At 39.3% G+C, this 20,000-nt stretch overlaps 2 protein-coding genes across 2 annotated transcripts in view; one reads left to right on the forward strand and one right to left on the reverse strand.

Annotated features, from left to right (window-relative positions):
- Window positions 1-4,224, forward strand: part of LOC125036835 (tyrosine-protein kinase CSK-like) — a gene marked incomplete in the record, with an annotated part of 124,308 nt that extends 120,084 nt beyond the window's left edge. Inside the window, 5 exon segments of the mRNA XM_047629704.1 lie at window positions 325-486; window positions 994-1,189; window positions 1,701-1,787; window positions 2,630-2,722; window positions 2,882-4,224. Of these exon segments, the coding sequence (XP_047485660.1) occupies window positions 325-486; window positions 994-1,189; window positions 1,701-1,787; window positions 2,630-2,722; window positions 2,882-2,968 (625 nt within the window).
- A 5,570-nt stretch (window positions 4,225-9,794) lies between these two features.
- Window positions 9,795-20,000, reverse strand: part of LOC125036821 — a 24,147-nt gene continuing 13,941 nt past the window's right edge. The window contains exons 13-20 of the mRNA XM_047629688.1: window positions 19,387-19,567; window positions 18,660-18,878; window positions 17,176-17,373; window positions 15,648-15,807; window positions 14,045-14,270; window positions 13,588-13,708; window positions 13,355-13,454; window positions 9,795-12,699 (exon numbers count right to left, since the gene is read on the reverse strand). Coding sequence (XP_047485644.1) covers window positions 10,952-12,699; window positions 13,355-13,454; window positions 13,588-13,708; window positions 14,045-14,270; window positions 15,648-15,807; window positions 17,176-17,373; window positions 18,660-18,878; window positions 19,387-19,567 — 2,953 coding nt within the window. The 3' untranslated portion in view covers window positions 9,795-10,951. The remainder of the gene's footprint in view (window positions 12,700-13,354; window positions 13,455-13,587; window positions 13,709-14,044; window positions 14,271-15,647; window positions 15,808-17,175; window positions 17,374-18,659; window positions 18,879-19,386; window positions 19,568-20,000) is intronic.

The following is a 20,000-nucleotide window of genomic DNA, read 5'->3' on the forward strand; positions in this document are numbered from 1 at the left end:
AGGCAGGGATGGTGTTGGGGTGTGAAGGGCAGTGGAAGTTGAGTTGGTTTTATGTGATAATAAAAATTATTATTATTTTTTTTCATTATTTTTTTTAGAATTGTTGTTGATCTTGTGTGATTACTAGCTTTTCTGTTGTTATCAGTGTCAGTTTAATAAAAAATCATGGTTATTGCTATAATTTTTGTCCCAGTATTTTGGCAAATATTCACACCAATATTCCAAAAACGACCATAAGCATTATCTGTTAGACCAACAAAAAAATGGCATTCTTTTTTATCGGCAGTGTTTTCTTTGATATTTAACCTCTGATTTCTTCTACAGGAGTCTGAAGCACAACAACCTAGTGAACCTCTTGGGACTGGTGTTTGAGGACTCTTGCATCCTGCTGGTGACAGAGTTCATGAGCAAAGGATCCCTCGTGGATTACCTGCGTTCCAGGGGCAGGTTTCATGTTTCCAAAAGAGATCAGATAAACTTTGCTTGGTAAGTTTTGTATTAATTCTTTGTGATGTAGTTTTTATGATTTATTTACCTTTGAAGAATTTTACATGGTAATGTGTAAGTGATTGTTTGTGACTTGTGTTTTTGTCTGATAGATATTTCTTTTGTGATTGTTTTGGCATATGTAAGGGAGGCTGTTGATATGGCTCAGGTTTTCAGGTGAAGTCTAAAGATTACTATGCATTTTAAGCCTTTATATCTAGGAGAGTCATATAGTCATTGGAGCTAACATATTCAACTTTCTTAGACCAGCTTTTAATATATTTCCCAATAAATTGCTTTTAATTTCTTCAATGAATTACATGAGGGTAGAAAGAAATAGAAATCCAGGATTTTAAGATTCCAGAGAGAAAGAGTTAAGGAAGTTAATTTATATGTGTTTTGTGAAACACATGTAACTAGAATAGAATAACCATTCTCTATAGAAAAAACTGGCAACAAAAATCACAAGTTGAAGGTAAACTACAAATAAAGCCTTCCCTTCTGCAGCGACACATGTAGTGGTATGGCTTACTTGGAGTCCCAGAAGGTGGTCCACCGTGACCTGGCTGCCCGCAATGTGCTCATCAGCGAGGAAGGTGTGGCCAAGGTTTGCGACTTTGGCCTGGCCCAGGAAATGAAGCTTAAACTGGATGGTGGAAAGTTCCCCATCAAGTGGACAGCACCTGAGGCTCTCAGACAGAGTGTAAGCTATTCTCTCTCTTTCTCTCTCTCTCTTTCCCCCTCTCTCTCTCTCTCCCTTTCTCTCTCTCTCTTTCCCCCTCTCTCTCTCTCCCTTTCTCTCTCTCTCTCCCTTTCTCTCTCTCTCTCCCTTTCTCTCTCTCTCTCTCTCTTACCTTAGTTTTATTGAGGTAATAAGTTGTCAAAAAACAAAAGTAGATATATATGCTTTATGGAATATAAAATTACATCATAAAGGAAATAATAGAATTATAAGTTTTAAGAGATTGTGTCTTTAGTGAGAGTAATCACCTATAAAAATGTATAATTGTGTGTTCATAAAAAGTGTTGTCAGTTGTAGTGGGAATCATATAAATGGTAATGATAATGATAATAATGTAGTGAATGATTTATTATGGTTTTCCTTCATCTTAATTTAAAAGTATAGTATGTTGGACTGTGAAACCAATATGATTAATTTGGTGAAAAATACCAACTTTTGTGAATAACTGTAAATCATTTGCTTTTGCTTCCAGAAATTTTCAAACAAATCTGATATGTGGTCTTTTGGAATTCTTCTGTGGGAGATTTACTCTTTTGGTAGAGTTCCTTACCCTCGAATTGTAAGTATTTTCATGTTTAGGTTCTCTGATTATTATATATTTAATTATTTTATTTTATTTATTTATTTTTTTTTTTCCATTACCCATGTATCTGGGTGATTTGCTGTCTGCATGTCACTCAAAATCCAAGGATTGATTGGCAACTCTCAGGGTGTGTGGTTTGTAAGTGGGACTCACAAAAACTTGTGTGCAATATCAAGACTCCTTGGTTCCCCTTTGCAATAACAATAAGTAACTTTTTTATATGTGTCATTAAAGATTTTTGTGATATTCAATTTTCTGTAATACACCCAGCACTGCTGGTCATAGCAGGGAGGAATAAGGTCCTGAGCATGGAATACTCTTCCAGTCATGGCTCACGGATGGTACTGTCCACACTCGTTTACTAAGGAAAATAATGCAAGAGCTCTATTAAATGTCCACTCAGTCTAATGACCATTCAAGAGCTTTGTGCACTTGTGGCAAGTTGTTCCAGTCACACCAGCCTTGAGCCAAAGTTCTCATGAAGGCATATTCCTGTCAATCAACCCTCAGCCAAATTTTTTCATAATGGCATATTCATGTCCCTTAGCCAAATTTTTTCATGACATGACGGTCAAGTCACCTGGATCTAAAGGGTTCATTGACATGAGAAAATATGTGGTACTTTCAGAATAGGTAACATATTTTCACTCCATATATAATAGAAGATGTACATGTATTAGTAGTTGCTAAATTAGATTTTCATTACATAGCAAAAAATTGGAAGAATGTCATTTGTTTTTCTTTCATTTACATTTATCAGTATCAGAATTTCTTTAATTTTATCTTTTCTTCACCTCTGTCTCCCTCTCTTCCTACAGCCACTAGCAGATGTGATGAAACATGTCGAAAAAGGTTACCGCATGGAGGCACCTGACCTCTGCCCTCCGGAAGTTTACCAGCTCATGAAGGATGTAAGTCAGGGCTGAAAAGAGTTTTTCTTTACATATATGTTTGAAAAGGAAGTAAGGTTATGTATGTCATTTAAATTTTTGAATGGTTGCTTTTCTATGTCAGTTGTATGATAGTTTAATCTAGTGCACTGTATCACCTGATTATTTTTTCTCCTTCAGGCATGGAACGAGAACTGCAAACGTAGACCCACATTCCAAGAGGCACTCAAACGACTCACACAGCTGCGACAATCTAACTTGGCATGACCTAGAGTAGGGGCATAAATATAGTTAAAATTGGTGCCAATGCTAGATCATGCTAGAGATTTGAAGTAGTGTCAACTTCAGTGAAGTCATTTAACAAATGGAAGAAGAGATAGAGTGGAGCGTCAGTGCTTGAGGAATTGTTGCGTTGGTTGGAGGTCGACATATCCTGCTCACTCTAGTGGGAAAAGTGTGTTCCCAAAGCTCGAGTGCTTCGTGTTCCTCTGGCATGTCTGACACAGTGACAGACTGGTGATGTTACTTCTGTAATGTGTGTTCATTACATGTGTATAAACGGACAGAAAGAAGAATGTTACAAATCAGGTATTAAGCCCAGGACACCTGAGCATTTGTCCCTCCAGACTTAACTTTCAATTTAGTGTCTTTAACTACATGACAAATGTCTGAAATGTTGATATGATGATTTTTAATTGTTATTATAATTTTTATTATTATTATATTTTGTCTTTTGTTTTTTATTTGTCAGTCATTGATTTGAGTTTATTCTAGAGTCCAGGAGAGGGTGTGTATTTGGTGTCTGTGTTCTGTGTTAAGGGCCGCTTCTGGAGAGGGTGCAACATTACTGTCTCTCTTCACAATAGCTTTTTTTTTTTCTTTTCTCTTTTTTTTTATCTAGCTGCGACAAGTGAGCAATGCCGAAGATAAAAGGAAAAAATAAATTAAAAAAAAATCTCCTAAATAATTGCTGTATTTAGAGATCATATATGTTCCTGTGTAGTGTGAAGCTGGCACTATGTTATTAGTATTTTTGTAATATAGTTGATATGATTTTTTTTTTTCCAGAGTATTATTTTGATTTTGTTTTCATATTATATTGTTTGTTTTCTGTAACTGATGAAGTTGTAGACTTTTGAAACAGAGTGAAATTGAAAAGAAAAGAAAAGCCAAACAAAGTGCAGAGACAACATAGACATGAAGCTAATTTTTTTTACTGCTGTGCACATTGTGATTTTAAAAATTTTCTTTGGTTTTGTTGGGATAACGTGATTGATTATGTGATTGTTTTATCGAAGGCCTTGTTGACTGCTTTCGGGACAAGAGGACTGTAGTTAATTCCCCTCCCAACCCTCACCACCAAGCCTCATATGTGTACTGTGTTATAGGAGGGGGATGAGATGATGATCATTAGGCTTGATTTAGAGTCTTGACTATGTATATCCTACTAAACTTGTGGGCTGGTTATGCCATTATTCTTTCTTTTTTCTGTATCTAACATGAAGTAAAGTTCATGTACCACATGTAAGTGTAATTATTGTGTGTGAGAAGTGAGTCAGTGAGTAAATATACACATGACATGCATGCTTGGGTGTAAATCCCAGATTTCTATTCTTTTTTAAGTAAGATATACTTTCAGAAATCAAAATCGGCACCATTTCATGCCAGACTTTGTCATCATTCATACTACATTCAAAAGCACTTGATAACAGCAAATTGCAGGTGAACACAATTCAGTATGACAATTCTCTCCAGTCTTAAATAGCCAGCATGCATTCTCTTCGAGGCCTTCCAGAATTCACCCTCATTCTTCATTGTACTCGTATCAGTTTCATCACTGATATATGTTCTCTCTCTTAACTACTTGTGGTAAAATGGAGTTATCTGATACAGCTTACTTGGTATTAGTGTCAGGGCTCTCATCTAAGCAAACCATGATTTGTCTTTTAACTTTTTTTTTTTCGTGTGTGCGTGTGCGAATGGGTATGCGTATGTGTATGAGTGAGTGTGAGAGCATGTGCATATATATATGTGTGTATGTGTGTGTGTGTGTGTGTGTGTGTGTGTGTGTGTGTGTGTGTGTGTGTGTGTGTGTGTGTGTGTGTGTGTGTGTGTGTGTGTGTGTGTGTGTGTCTGTCTCTGTGTGTGTGTGTCTGTCTCTGTGTGTGTGTCTGTCTGTGTGTCTGTGTGTGTGTGTGTGTGTGTCTGTGTGCGTCTGTGTGCGTGCGTGCGTGCGTGCGTGCGTGCGCGTGCATGTGTGTGCAAGCATGTATGTATGAGTGTGTGTTACCAGCATGAACGTTTGTGTGTCTTTGCAACACACCATTGCACATACATGCGAGTACTTATATAAAGAATACATGAGCTTTGTCCTCTTTAACCTATTGTTGACAGAATGGCAAGAATATATGCCATGTTCACTGGCTCTTTTTGTTAATTGATTGTCGTGATACGTAGATGGCTCCCCAAGTGCTTAATCACCAAGGAGTCAATTACTAGTCCTACCTAGCTCACCTTTTTACCCTTTTCCTTGATTTCTGAAAAAAAAAAAAAAAAATTATTCCTATTATATTGTAATTATTCACATTATAATAATCATAGTGTCAACAACAATAATATTAATAGCATTACAAAATTATATTTTCCGCCACAACACAAGGAAAAGGGAAATAGGCTGATGGTTCATAAGCTTACTAATTAGCTCTTTGGAGGCTGATCATTTGTGGTGCATCTTTGTGCAAACAAAATTCACAAAACAAAACAACAGTAGACAAGTGAGATTACCTGGCACCATTAGGTTAAAAGAGGTCAAGATGGAAAGAAATAGGAATACTTTGTTTGCTTGGATAAGAAAATAAAAACTATTTCATATTCATGGATTGCTTGTACACTTATAGGAAATGCATAGTGGTCATGAAGTCATAACGTGGCATCACTGTACTGTAATTTTTGTGTCGACTGTCTCCATTCCCCACCACAAGGAACTTTGGCAAGGAAGAAACCAGCCAAAATTTATCTCCTGGGATTATCTATGGTGCTCATAACATATCTTAAGACATCCCAGTTCCGGTACCTTGGAATGGGGGTCTCGTATTTTAACCCTGACAACAGTTCAAACAAAGAAGAAAATGTAAAACCAATCAGTCATCTTTTTTTTTTTTTTTTTTTTTCAACCAATGTGAAATAACAACAATAATTATGGATGAATTCTATCTGTTTTGTTAGAGGAAAAAGGAGAAGAATAGAAAGAAAAAGAGAAAGTAATGAACCATTCCTTTTTTTCTTTCATTTTTATTTCTTTTTTATTATAAGGCATTTAGCCGCATATTGAGGAAGATGCCTTATCAGTAGGGATTTGGCTGTGTGTAAATGCCATGTCTGTGTTATTCTGAAGCTTGACCAACTTGGTTGTACCTTTGATGTTCAGGGTTTGGTCGATAAATAACAATAAATAACAGTTAAATGTTTGTTCAATGTGACCTGTTCATGGCTGATGAACTGTAAACATTTTGTGATGACAGAAGTTTATTTGGATAAAAGAGTAACAGTATTTCAAAGTTGATGATCTTAAGTCTTGATTGTAACTTATGGTATTGAATAGTATTGCCACATGTCAGATCTCAACATGAGAACTGTAGAAGGAATATTAGTTGATTTGCATTTCTTGCAAATTGGCATCAACACTTACCATTCAAAAAATGAAAAGAAAAAAAAATCTTATAACTTGATTATCTCTTTAATTCCTATTGGATGGAATTGATGAAATATATAGGTATGTGTTTGTTGATTATATTTTTGATATGTGAAGAGTAATGCCAGATAGACTTCTAGCATTTATAGTACTTGCCATTTACAACTTGGTAATAAATGTGGAACTATAGTATTTTCATTAATATATTCTGAAATGTTTCTTCCATGGAGATGTTATTGTGTCAGACTTTATGTAACATTGGTGATCTTTTTTTTTTTTTCCTCAAGGTTCTCTTCAATGTACGAGCCTCTATTACCCAGTATTTGTGTGTGCTCAAGCGAATGGAAGGTCTAGATTTAGTAAGAGGTCAAAGTGCATCCAGGTTATTTGTTTTTTTGAGCCTGAGGAAGCCCATCTAAGAGTTCCTTTGATTCAGGAACCCGTCGGCTTTTATTTTTATTTTATTTATTTATTTGTTCTTATCCCTTGTGTTTATACTTCTATTTTCGAGGTACGAATGAAAGCTGTTAATGACAAGATTTTTATTTATTTATTTATTTTCCTTTAATGGAAATTTTCACATTAAGAAGTAAATTTTCCTTTCTTCTCTTTCCACAAGCACTGTCTTAACAGGAAAATAAAGCTTGTATAACCTCTAGCTTAGGAATTATTCTCCTGGATGCACTTTCCATGTGTGAAAAGAAGTTCTGGACTAGAAAACATTTTTTATGGATTTTTAAGGAAAACTATTTTTTTTTTCTAATGTTGTAAGAGAACTGGATTAATACCACACCAGTGATGTGCTATAAGTAGCTATGAAAGTAGTGGTGTGCTGGTCATTAGGTTAAGCCAGGTAAGTTTGTAGTTAAAAAAATAAAACACAAATTGTAAAAAGAAAGTTTTGGAAAGTGCTGTTTTTATTATTTTTTTCTTCCTTATTTTTATCTTTTCGTTTTTGGCAATGAACTGCAGTAGTTCAATTGTGTATTCTTTTTTTATTTTGAGTTGTAGATATTCAATTGGAGCAAATTTTTATTTTTTAACCAGATCTTTTTAGGGAAACATCAGTGAAAGCTTAAAATCACTTCAGCTTACAAAATGATTTTTTTTTGTGTGTGGCTTTTATTTAATTGTTCATAAATGGAGAACAATAAAAGTACTACATTTTCAGTGTTTTCTTGTTTTTCCTGTATTCATATTACGTGCGTGTGGGGGCGTGCGCGTGCATGTGTGTGTGTCCCCCCATCATCTTCATCTCTCTCTCGGTCTCTGTCTCTCCCTCTCCGTCTCCCTCTCCGTCTCCCTCTCCGTCTCCCTCTCCGTCTCCCTCTCCGTCTCCCTCTCCGTCTCCCTCTCCGTCTCCCTCTCCGTCTCCCTCTCCCTCTCCGTCTCCCTCTCCGTCTCCCTCTCCGTCTCCCTCTCTGTTTCTCTGTCTCCATGTGGAATTCCGATTGCACTAAAGTTCTTCGCTTAAAACGTGCAGCCTGGAACAGTTACTGCTACAAACGAGGCACCCCTAATCAACTATCAGCCCTTATCTCCTTTAAAAGAGCAATCACCTGTCTTCGTCGTTCAATCCGGAACAAAGCAAAAAAAAAAAAAAAAAAAAAAAAAAAGCTAGTGAAATTGTTTCCTTAATTAGATCAGCATCTATCTCAACTGTTTGGTGCCGTATCCATAAACTATCAGGCAAATACCCCCCCCATCTAGCCCCATCCTCCATATTGGAGATTAATTCATCTCTGATTCTCTCCAAGTCGCTAATGAACTGGGTGACAATTCCATCCAGGTCAGTAGTGGTTCTCCCCTTTCTCCACACATTTCTCCTATTAAGACCATCAAACTTCTCTTCTTACATGGCACTCCACTCCACTCCAATACCGTTCCTCTGGCAAATTCCTAGGTATTATTTTTGACTCCAAATTGTCCTGGCGAGACCACATCATTTACATTAAAGAAAAAGCTCTCCGCCGTCTCCGAATCATACAAACTCTGTCCCAATATTTCCTGGGGCTCAGCTCGCAAAACTTTCCTCCATATTCATGTTACCTTGATCCTCTCCACTCTCGATTATGGATGCCATGTCAACTCCTCTGCCTCAACCTCTCTCCTTGCCCATCTTGATACAATACACCACTGCGATCTTCGCTTAGCCCTAGGTGCTCCTCTCCAGTTGAGAACCTGTACACCGAGTCTCGAATGCCATTTGTCTCTCGACGCCGTACCCTTCTCTCTCTCCGATGCTAAGCTCGATTCCACCAACTTTCCCTGACTAAACTATCCCACGATCCCTACTGCCTACCTTTGTTTCTTCTCCACGTTTGCCTACTCCTTTCTCCATTCGCATGGATACTCTCCTTTCCCATTCCCCTTTTCCCAATATCCGACAGTTCTTCCGTTCTCTGTCCATTCTGTCCCTCCATGCTTATACCTTTTCCCTGTATTTGCTCCTGTTTTCCCTGGCCCACCAAAATCAAATATATTCCCTTCTGTCCTTACTCACTTCCTTGGCCATGTCTCCATTCATTCCTCCAGTATTCATGTTTATACTGATAGCTTCAAATCCACTTCCGTTTCTGATTTCACAGTAAGTTTCCCAACTCGCACTTTCAAATACCCCCTCCCTCCTGAATCCAGTGTCCTTACTCCAGAACTGTATGCACTTCTTTTTGCCTTAAAACACATATACTCCCTTCTTCCTCTTTCAATATTTTTTACTGACTCCAATTACTCATTAACTCTCATAAAGTCGATACACTCGAGCAACCTACTTGTTAGTAACATCCAGAACTGGTTGTTCTACCTGTCCACATGCCATAAAACTATAAGATTTTGCTGGGTGCCTAGCCACGTTGGAATCCCTGGCAATGAACAGGCAGGTACTCTAGCACGCTACACCGCTATCCACATCACACCAACCACGTTTCTCATGTGTTCCAGCCACGGATTTTTACCCCCACTTTATAACCTTGTATAACAGATGGTAATCTTTCTTACATATCCTTCATTTGATCTAGCCCCTTTACCTAACTCGACCTTAACCCATTCACTCGTCACTTCCTTTCCCCAGCTTTAGCAACTAACCACCCTTCACTACCCTTTGCTTTTCTATAGTGCTACATGGCCTTAGATGTCTAGCACATTTATTTTGCTTTTAACCATTAACTAAATGGGAACCTCCTGTGCTGGACGCTCAATTAAGCCGAACAGGATTTTCTCCACTGCACGTGCCAGAGGAAATTCCAGCAACAGCCGAGAAAACGTTATCTTGAGTCTCACATCTTGCGGCAACCTCCATTTCATTAAAAAAAAAATAATTTTTGAACCATCTTATAAGCTATATGTAATTACAAACATTTTTTTCGGGGTGAGGGGGGGGGGGGAGTCAGTAAAACACTCGACTTCAAATTACCAACTTTAAGATAATTTTTCTTCATCAACACTTATAAAATACAAACAAGCAGATTTGCAGATGGGAAAATAAGAACAAATTCTTTCGTAAACCTATTGAGAGAAAAAAAAAAAAAAAAAACGCAAGAACAATAAATCAAAAGAAAATGAGAAAAGACATTTTTAAAAAGTATCACAATACCAATATTAAAATGATCAACACCAAAATAATCAATAAAAAAGGTTCTATAATATATCATCTATATACACACATACAATATCACCACCAATGTAACAACACAAAATACACTCAACTTCATTGTGTTATAAAATATCCTGAGACATTACAATTATTATTATTACCATTATTATCATCATTGTTATATTGTTATCATCTACAGCGCATTAGTCTTTTCCCATAAAAATATCCATAAAAAATATTACTATATTACTGCACTAACGTGGTATATTTTAGCCATTCAGAAAGCAATGTAGTTGTAGGACATTTCGGTTCTGAACAAAAACAGACATTTGTAGATTCGATATCACTCATGGAAGTCAACCTCACTAAAACGAACAAAGGAGCAAAGAATAAAATATACTGAACGGTCAGTACACGATAAAAAATGCAAAAAAGTTAATAATTTGAAAACAAAAAGAAATTGGAATATATAAAAATATATGTACATCAACACAACACAATACATAAGTGTAGAGAAGAAAACGAAAACCATGATGGTAAAACGGAGAACAAGATCGGCAGAAGAGAAGGGGGAAAAGGCAAATAAAAAAGAAATTAGAAAAAAAATAATGGAAATGTAAAGAAAAACAAACGGAAAGAAAATTAATTTAAATATGTAAACAATGAAGGGGAATACAAGTAAAGACAAAATACGAACTCAATACGTAACAAATAAAAAACTAAAATATTTAAACAAAAGAAGCAACAAAAACCGGGGAAAATAATAAATTAAGATTATTATTCAGACTCATTCTGAGTCTGAAGATGGTCATTTGAATATATTAACTATGTTTATATAATACTTATATATATTAGTCTTTTACTAGGCAAATGCAGATTCATTCACACACTCACTAACTCACCATTAAAATATATCCGACTCTTAAACAAGCCAGAAGGAAATGGCACTTGTACCTCTGTTTACAAGTCACAAAGCCGTGTTTCTCGGTTTCCTGGTCAGTACTGGCAGGCAGTCCTGTGTGTCGGGAGAGATTTCGTCGTCGTTCTCCAAATCGAGGGGAACCAACGAGAGGAGCAAGTCGTCTGTCTCTTGGTTCTCTTCATGGTTCTCGGGTTCTCCCTCGCCGTCTTCGGCCGGGGAGGCGGTTCCTCGCGAATCACTTCTTTTGTAATGAGAGTCCAACGTCGCGTGGTTCTCGCTTGGGTTCTTTGGGACGCCGTGGTGCCTATGGGGCGTCAGGGTGTTGTGTTTCTGGCAAGGGGGCGACGCCTCCTGTTTCCTGCGAGGCGAGACTTTCGCGTTTTGTGGGGACTGGTGGGCGGTGTGGACGCCCTGCTCGTGGCAACAGGGACTGGGCAGTATGAACACCACACTGTTGCCCGCTTCCCCGCACGCGTGCAGGCAAGTGAATGCTGTTCTGTTTGCACCATTGCAATAAGGGGAGTTGTTTTCTAGAGGCGCATGGAAGAGGTCGTTCTCGCAGTGCCCAACCGTCTGGAATATAACAGGCGATTCACGTATGAAGCTCTGGCGCGACTTCGGGCTGTCTGTGGATTCCGTCGGGGTTGGGGATGCTTGCGGCACGTCCGGTTCAGCCTGGTCTGGTCTACTGTTGGCTGCTTCTACTTCTTCAGTTTTGAGGCTTTCTCTTGAGCTACTATTATCATCCACGTCATCGCCTGCCATTTCTTGTTGTTCCTTATTGATTTGTACTTTATCGTCTATTTGGATGTTAACTGCTTTATTGCTATTAACGTCACTATCGGGTGTTATGGGGGAATGGAGTATAACCATTCTGTGCGGATGGACGGTCATGGGCAAGTAGTGGTGTTTGGTCTTGGCTTGTTCGTCTCCTTCTCCTTCTCCTCCTCCTCCTGTTCTTCCACTTTCTCCTTCTCCTCCTCCTGTTCTTCCACTTTCTCCTCCTCCTCCTCCTGTTCTTCCACTTTCTCTTCCTCCTTCCTCATCTTCGGTTATATTGACGTAACTTTTCGTAGTCTTCTTATCCTCGGGATGTACTTGGTGCCCCTGGGTCGTTGGCAGCCCCGGCTGGCGCACCGGCTCGTCCTTCACATTTACGTAACTCCTCCTGACCCTCGATGCGACCGGCCGCCCGCTGCCGTCCGCGGGGGAGGCCCCATTCCTCTTGTGCTTCGACCCCGTCATGTCCAGGTACCTCCCGCTGGAGTCGCGGCCCTTCTTCGGGCTTCCCTGGTACATCTCCAGCGGAAACTCGTGGATGATGGGCTGGTGAGAACTGTAGGAAAGGTTCCTCTTGAGTCCTACAGGGAGCCTGCCCTCTGTCTGGGCCAAGAGCGAAGAGGCACTGAGGAGCGTGTCCTGGGTCCGTCTGGAAGAGTCTTCACCGTGGAGTAAGTCCGTTCCTCTGAGAAAGAGGTTCCTGGCCGTGTGGAGGCCGGAGCCCTGGCGGGCGTAGAGGGGTAGCCTTGCTCTGCCCTCGAGGCCGAAGGGGTCCCTGACCATCGGGAGATCCGAGGGCGAGGGTAGGACTTCGCCGGTTTCAGACAGCGCCAAGGTAGTCGTCGTCTGCGACCAGAAGGATCCCCCTCGGGCACGAAACTCAGTGGAATCGTCCTCCCGGAGGATGTTGGCGTTGTGCACGGAGACGCCTGTGTAGGAGGGTCCGCGGCACGCCATGAGGGTACCTATGCAGCCCTCCGTCCCGGCCATGTCGTCGGCGCCGTCCTCACGCTCTGAAGTTCACAATTTAAACAAGAAGACTTCTGGGACAAGACTAATAAAGAGAACTAACTATTCACCAAATGTAACGGTGTAATAGAAATCTAAATAACCTGACATGCGCTTTAGCCCAATGCCTGCGGGCTTATATACTGTCCCCTGTTTATTTCTGTAATTTTGTTACATACCGATGGCTTCATGTGTGCTCAGCCAGCAAAGAATCTAGTGACTGCGCCTGGTTCCCCCATTCCTTGAATTTGCAGGAAAATGTCTTTTACCATTCCTATTGATATTATGATTATTTAATTGTTATCAAAATATTAATAACAATAAACATTAATAAGATAATAGAAATGAAGCTTTAAAAATATCAAGGAAAAGGGTAAATAGGTGAGATAAGCAAGACTAATAACTGATTCCTTGGCGACTAAGCACTTGTAGAGCCATCTATATGTAAACAAAATAGGGTGAACGTTTATTACAGTGGGAATGGCACTGTATTCTTGCCACCCGCGCTAGTTGGGTTAAAAGTCCGTATAGGTACGAAGGACGTAAATGCCTTTAAAAAAAAATATCACCTAAACACATAACGATTTTAAGAAAAAACGGCACATATTATCTAACCTGATGACGCTCGATAAATGCAAGTGACAGGGCAAGAACACCTACCTCCAGGGCTGTTCTGGTCAGCGAGAGCTGCCCCACTACAACACTGCAGGGCCGTGACGTCATGGCTTCCAAACACGGACGCTAGAAGCATTACCACGCTCTACGGAAAACGGTAGTGCATTGCTATTATATCCGGGTTTTGTAAGTTTATTTTATCATTCATGAGATTTCGCATTCGAATTTATGAATTTGTAGGGAAAGAAAGAGAAAAATCCAAGCACCAAAATCGTTACCTGAATGACGGCACTGAGACCAAAGAAATATCTCCCAAAAGCATGCTGGTGACCAAAGCTGGCGGTCACCATTAGCCACTCGCCCACGGCAACCACCACCAGCTGACGCATCAACCCTCGTCTGAAGAACAAAGGGATCACCAGATTAAATTGTAAGTAGGCGCGTATTACTCGTCTGTGCACGCACGCATAAGCACGTGGCAACAATAACAATAATAATAATAATAATAATAGCGCGCGAACACACACACACACACACACACACACATACACATACACATACACATACACATACACATACACATACACATACACATACACATACACATACACATACACATACACATACACATACACATACACATACACATACACATACACATACACACACACACACACACACACACACACACACACACACACACACACACACACACACACACACACACACACTTACATAAGAACAGCTCCCTTGTGCTGCGGGGTGTTGGCCCTGAGCGTGGCCAGCTGCATCATGTTGTGCAGCACCAGGACGCCCCACAGCAACGTCACAGCAATGAGGAACCCTGCCACCAAAGCTGTCATGCCCCAGGCGTTGCCCAAGGGAAGCCAGGGGGTGGACAGCGGGTACTGCTTGATGTGGTGTATCGTCCAGACAATGGTGCCGGACATGGTGGAGATCACTGTCGGGCAGAGGGTCACGGATTTATTATGTTGTGACTTGTTTTACGGGGTTCTACTTTTGCCTCACTACGGGATTATATATGTATATGTATATACATATGTATATATGTGTATATGTGTATATGTGTACATGTATGTATATATGTATATATACACATATATAAATATATGTATATATACATATTATATACACATGTATATATATATATGTATTTATGTATATATATGTATAAATATACGTATATATACATATACATGTATATATAAATATACATATAAAAATACAAATACATATACACACATATGTATGTGTGTATAAATATATGAGTATATATATATATATATATATATATATATATATATATATATATATATATATATATATATATATATATATGCATATAGCCACACATATATACATACATATATGTATGTATATATATGTGTATGTATGTACATGTTTATGCATATATATATATATATATATATATATATATATATATATATATATATATGCATAAACATGTACATACAGATACATATATATACATACATATATGTATGTATATGTACATGTTTATGCATATATATATGCAAATACAAGTGTATATATGTACATGCATAATTATGTATATATAGACGTACATATATGTATATGAATATATACATATACATATACATATATATGCAGATATATATACCCACATATACATATGCATATATATACATATATATACATATGTATATATACATATATATACATATGTATATATACATATATACTCATATATACATATAAATACATATGTATAGATATATCCATATATGCATACATACACATATACATATAATTATATGTATAAATATATAGAAACATACATATATGTATATATACACCTATATGTATATACATATATGTGTATACATATGTATATAGGTGTATATATATGCATATATATACATATATACATACATAACACATGCATATACATATATATACACATGTGTATATATATAAGTATATATAAATATATGAATATCTATATATGTATATATATGTGTATATATATGTATATATCTATATAGATATACATATACATATACACATGTATACGTATATACACATGTATATGTATGTGTTTACATATATATTTATATATACATATATATGTATAAACATATACATTTATATGTATAAACATACATATATATACATATGCATATACACACACATGTATATGTATAGGTATGTGTATACATATGTACACATATATATATACATATGTACACACACTTATATATATACATACATACATACATACATACATACATACATACATACACACACATACTCACGCACGCGTCATTATACTCACAAAATACAATGAAGATGCATATCCGCGTGGGTGAGACGGACGCGTGGTGCATGGGGGCTATAGCCAAGTGTTGGTGCAGCGCCATCTGTTGGCACACGCCTACGCCGAGACACAAAACCAGGGAAGAAGCCAAGGCAGCCATGACCCCGGCGTAATCTGTCTGCAAACAGGTGACAATTCATGAACAACCAAAAAGCTCATTATAGCATACATTTTCTCTTCTCTTTTCTTCGTTTCCATTTTGTATCGATCTGTGTTATTTGTCCGAGAATTTTGTGTGAGTACTTTATCCTCATATCTATAGGCAGTTATCAATTTTCATCTGTATTTAAAAAAAAAAAAAAAAAAAAAAAACGCCCAATGTATCTACGGTCTAAACCCCACATTTCACAACCGAAGTTAGACATCATTCAACTTTTTACTAGTTCCCTTTATAAACACTGCTACACTAACTACGGTACAGAAAACAAAAATAAAATACATACACACACAAAAAAGAAAAAGAAAAAGGGAAAACACCCAAGCAGGAATGGGAAACGTTGGCGAACTCTACGGCCAAATAAACACTTTTCACTTCACATACTGGCTCCAAGTGTCTCTCTTGATCTGTGATTTTCTTGCTTTTGACAAATACTGCAATACTTTATGGCATAGACACCAACAATGGATTTTTATGAAGGAAAAACACGTTTGGGAAAGAGATCTAAACTAGGAAAAAACACTATCAGCGCTGAATTCGTTTTTTTTTCTTTTAATCGTAATAAGACTTGCTTTGAACCTATTTGAACCTATTTGAACCTATTTTTTTCGTTTGATAAATGTTGCTATAGTGTCAACAACATAGAAGGCATGAATAAATCACATATAGATCCCATATTGTTTCTCTTAACTCGTAATAACACTTGTTTTTACCATCTTTTGATTGATAAATATTGCAATAACATTGGCAGTGGAGGAAATAAATGAAGCCAAATAAACGCTACGTCAAAACCCCGTATTTCACTCCTGGTTCTGGATCGAAGTTTCGCTCTTGCTCTCTCTCTCTACGAAAGAAAACGAATAAACCCCATGCATACACACACGCACGACCACGGAAGTGACACACAAGTGCCCGTCCCTTCACGAAGATAAATATCCACAAACAAACTGTGGTATTAGAACCGGTGTTTTACATTTTTAGTTTTAATCAGAAAACACAAATAAACCACATTTTAAATGCACGTCCCCCCCCCAAAAAAAAAAATAGTCTACGGTTGAAAACCTACATTTCACAACTGGGGTTCAGCTGTTGTTTTTCTTAACCCTAACAATTTTAGCCTTCCATTCGCTTGATAAATATCGCTATCCAGTCTGCGACACAGAAAGCACGGATAAATCACATATCTTTTACCAAAGGCACACGCATACACGCCCACACGCACAGGCATTCAAGCAGGCGCACAAGCACGCACACAAAGTAAATAACGTAAAAAAAAAAAAAAAAAAGATTAATAATTAAAAAAAAATAAAAAATCAGCAGCATTCGTACCTTGGCCACAGGAAAGAGTGCGTAGGCTGCGAAGATCGCGTTGACGGCGGCCAGGGCCAGGCACTTGAGGAGCTGCAGCTGCGTGGACGAGTGCGCGGCGCGGGGCAGCAGCAGGACCAGGCACAGGGCAAGCACCACCAGCGCCACCACGCAGCTGATGCCCGTCATGAGGTTCGCGTCCCAGGCGGGCGAGGGCTCCTGTGATCGAAGGCGAGTTGGGGTAAAAAGCAGTGATGATTCAGGAGGGTTAGTATGCCTGGCTGTGGCTTGTGGATTCGAACCACTCAGCAATTGTTTCTTAACTCCAATCCTAAAACAGGCCTTCGAAACACTTAAGGCCTTTTTTGTAACTTTCCAACACCCCCAACACTTTGAAATATTGTTTGATGTTGGTTCGTGGTCCCTACAAAACAGGGATCATCAAAGCTTTTTTATCTTTCTAAAAAAAAGTCTGAAGAAAACCAATAAAGTACTTAATATGCTGACATGATCTTTAATTAGAAGTAAATATTAAGGAAACTTCACATGAAAAAAAAAGCATTTGACTACTGTGTGAATTCCACTGCTAATATACACCGCAAGGCTGTGGAAACTTTCAAATGCTCAGATTCAGCCAGATTTACATCACTGTATCCATCGCGAGTAAGAATGAATCTCACACAACTGGGTAAGTCTACTAATCACATGTATTTACTCGTTTTAGTGCATGTAATATATCAACAAATTAAGACACACAACCTTTCCTTTGATGTTTTTGAGTCTGTAAGGTTATATCATAGCAGTACAGTATGAATTTAATACCACATCATGACGCGGACAGTCGTTTCAGAGACGCTAATTATTGACTTCATATTTTACCCATATTTTACCCATTTAGTGTGCTCTGACTGACTGGCCCGATTGTGCCTCTTTGTATCAAGCTAGTGGCAAGAGGTTTCAACAGGTTCCAGTAAAGTGCGCGTAAAAGGCAAATAAGTTTGAGGAGGCATCAAAGTGCATTAGGGGTATCGGTGATGCTACAAAAGGTATTTACTATTGTATATAATATTCTGGTGATCTATGACATGCTTTTGACAGCAGGGCTACCAACGTCTATTAAGTCAGCCACTACTTTTCACTGGCCGTTGTGTCATAATGATTCGTGTATACTGTGCACCGATACTTATTTTACCGTGTGTACATTGGATACAGTAGGAATATGTATAGATAGATAGATGTAGATATAAAACTATTTGTGTGTTTTGACAGATAAACATACACTTAGATATAGATAGCTACAGATATATGGATACTAATACAAAGATATATGTAGATATATATAAATGTATAAATACACATGGGCGAATAGATGGATGGATATGCATCTATTTATATATATAATATTGAACATAACCTTTTCTTCCCTCCTCTATCTATCTCTCTTCCTCTCCCCATCCCTTCCTTCCCCACTCTTCCCCTCCCTTTTCCCCTCAGAGGCGACTCACCTTCCTGGCCTTCCGCACCAGCAGGAGGGCGAAGATCCCCTGCCCTTTGCAGTGGCACGCGCATCCTCCTTCGCCGAGAAACTCCGCCTCGTCGCGCCTTGCGTCCCAGCGGCCTTCCTCGGCTCCCGCCTTCCTCAGGTCGCAGGCGTTCAGGTCCCATACGACGGAGGCGCCGACGGGGTCCGCTCGGCCACAGCCAGGCGCCCAGCGGGGGTCCTCCTGCGTTCTGGGGAGGGGGGGGGGGGTAATGGGAAGGAGGGAGTAATAGGAAGGGTGGAGTAATAGGAAGGGTGGAGTAATAGGAAGGGTGGAGTAATAGGAAGGTGGGAGTAATAGGAAGAGGGGAGTAATAGGAAGGGGGAGTAATGGGGAAGGAGAAGTGATGAGGAGGAAGGAGTAATAGGGAGGGGGGGTTTGTTTTGATAGGGAGGAACGAAGAGGGGTGGGTGGAGGAAGAAGAAGAGGGAGGGAGGATGAGAAGAGTGAGAGATAAAACGATAAGTGTAAGAAATACATTATATATGGAGAAGGAGCGAAAAACATTAGGAAAATGAGAAGAAATGAGAGAAGCCAGGAAAACAGAAAACCAAATAAAATATAAAAATCCAAACCAAGCAATCCAAGCCATTACACACAAACCACAACATGTCACGCAAAGGCTGCCTATACACAACCAAGAGCCCTGGAATGGCCAACACAACTTCCCACAACAGCCAAAAGTCCTTACACATTGTCCTGATCCGAAGGAGCCTGAGGACATGAAGGATAGACGAGTCGAGACAAAATCTGCGGCGTCGGGGCGGCATCTACGGGCGTCTCCACCTCCCGACATGGGCGTGAAGGACTCGCTCACGGCTACGATCTCCACCAAAGGCGCCTCAACCATGACTGGGACTTCGGTCTTGTGGCTGTAATAAAGGGGGGTCATGAGACGGATTCTGTAGGTTGGGGATTTGCGAAAGAGGGAAAGGGGGAGGGGGAGGGGGAGGGGGAGGGGGAGGGGGAGGGGGAGAGGAGGAGGGGAGGAGGGAGGGGAGGGGAGGAGGGAGGGGGATGGGGGAGGAGGGGGAAGGGGATGGGGAGGAGGGGGAGGGGAGGGGGGAGGAGGGGGGAAGGGGGAGAAGAAAGGAGAGAGAGGAAGAAGAAGAAAGAGAAAGAAAGAAAGAGAGATAGAAAGAAAGAAAGAAAGCGAAAGAGAGAAACAAACAGATAAAAAAAAAAAGAGGAAGAGAAATGGGAGGGGGGAAAGGAAAAGAGGAATACAGGTAAAAAAAAAAAGAAAGAAAGAAAAAAAGACAACAGATAGAAAACAATCCCAAACATGAAAACAAGTACAGCCCG

Source organism: Penaeus chinensis, chromosome 22 (genome assembly GCF_019202785.1).
Source record: "Penaeus chinensis breed Huanghai No. 1 chromosome 22, ASM1920278v2, whole genome shotgun sequence".
NCBI lineage: Eukaryota > Metazoa > Arthropoda > Malacostraca > Decapoda > Penaeidae > Penaeus > Penaeus chinensis.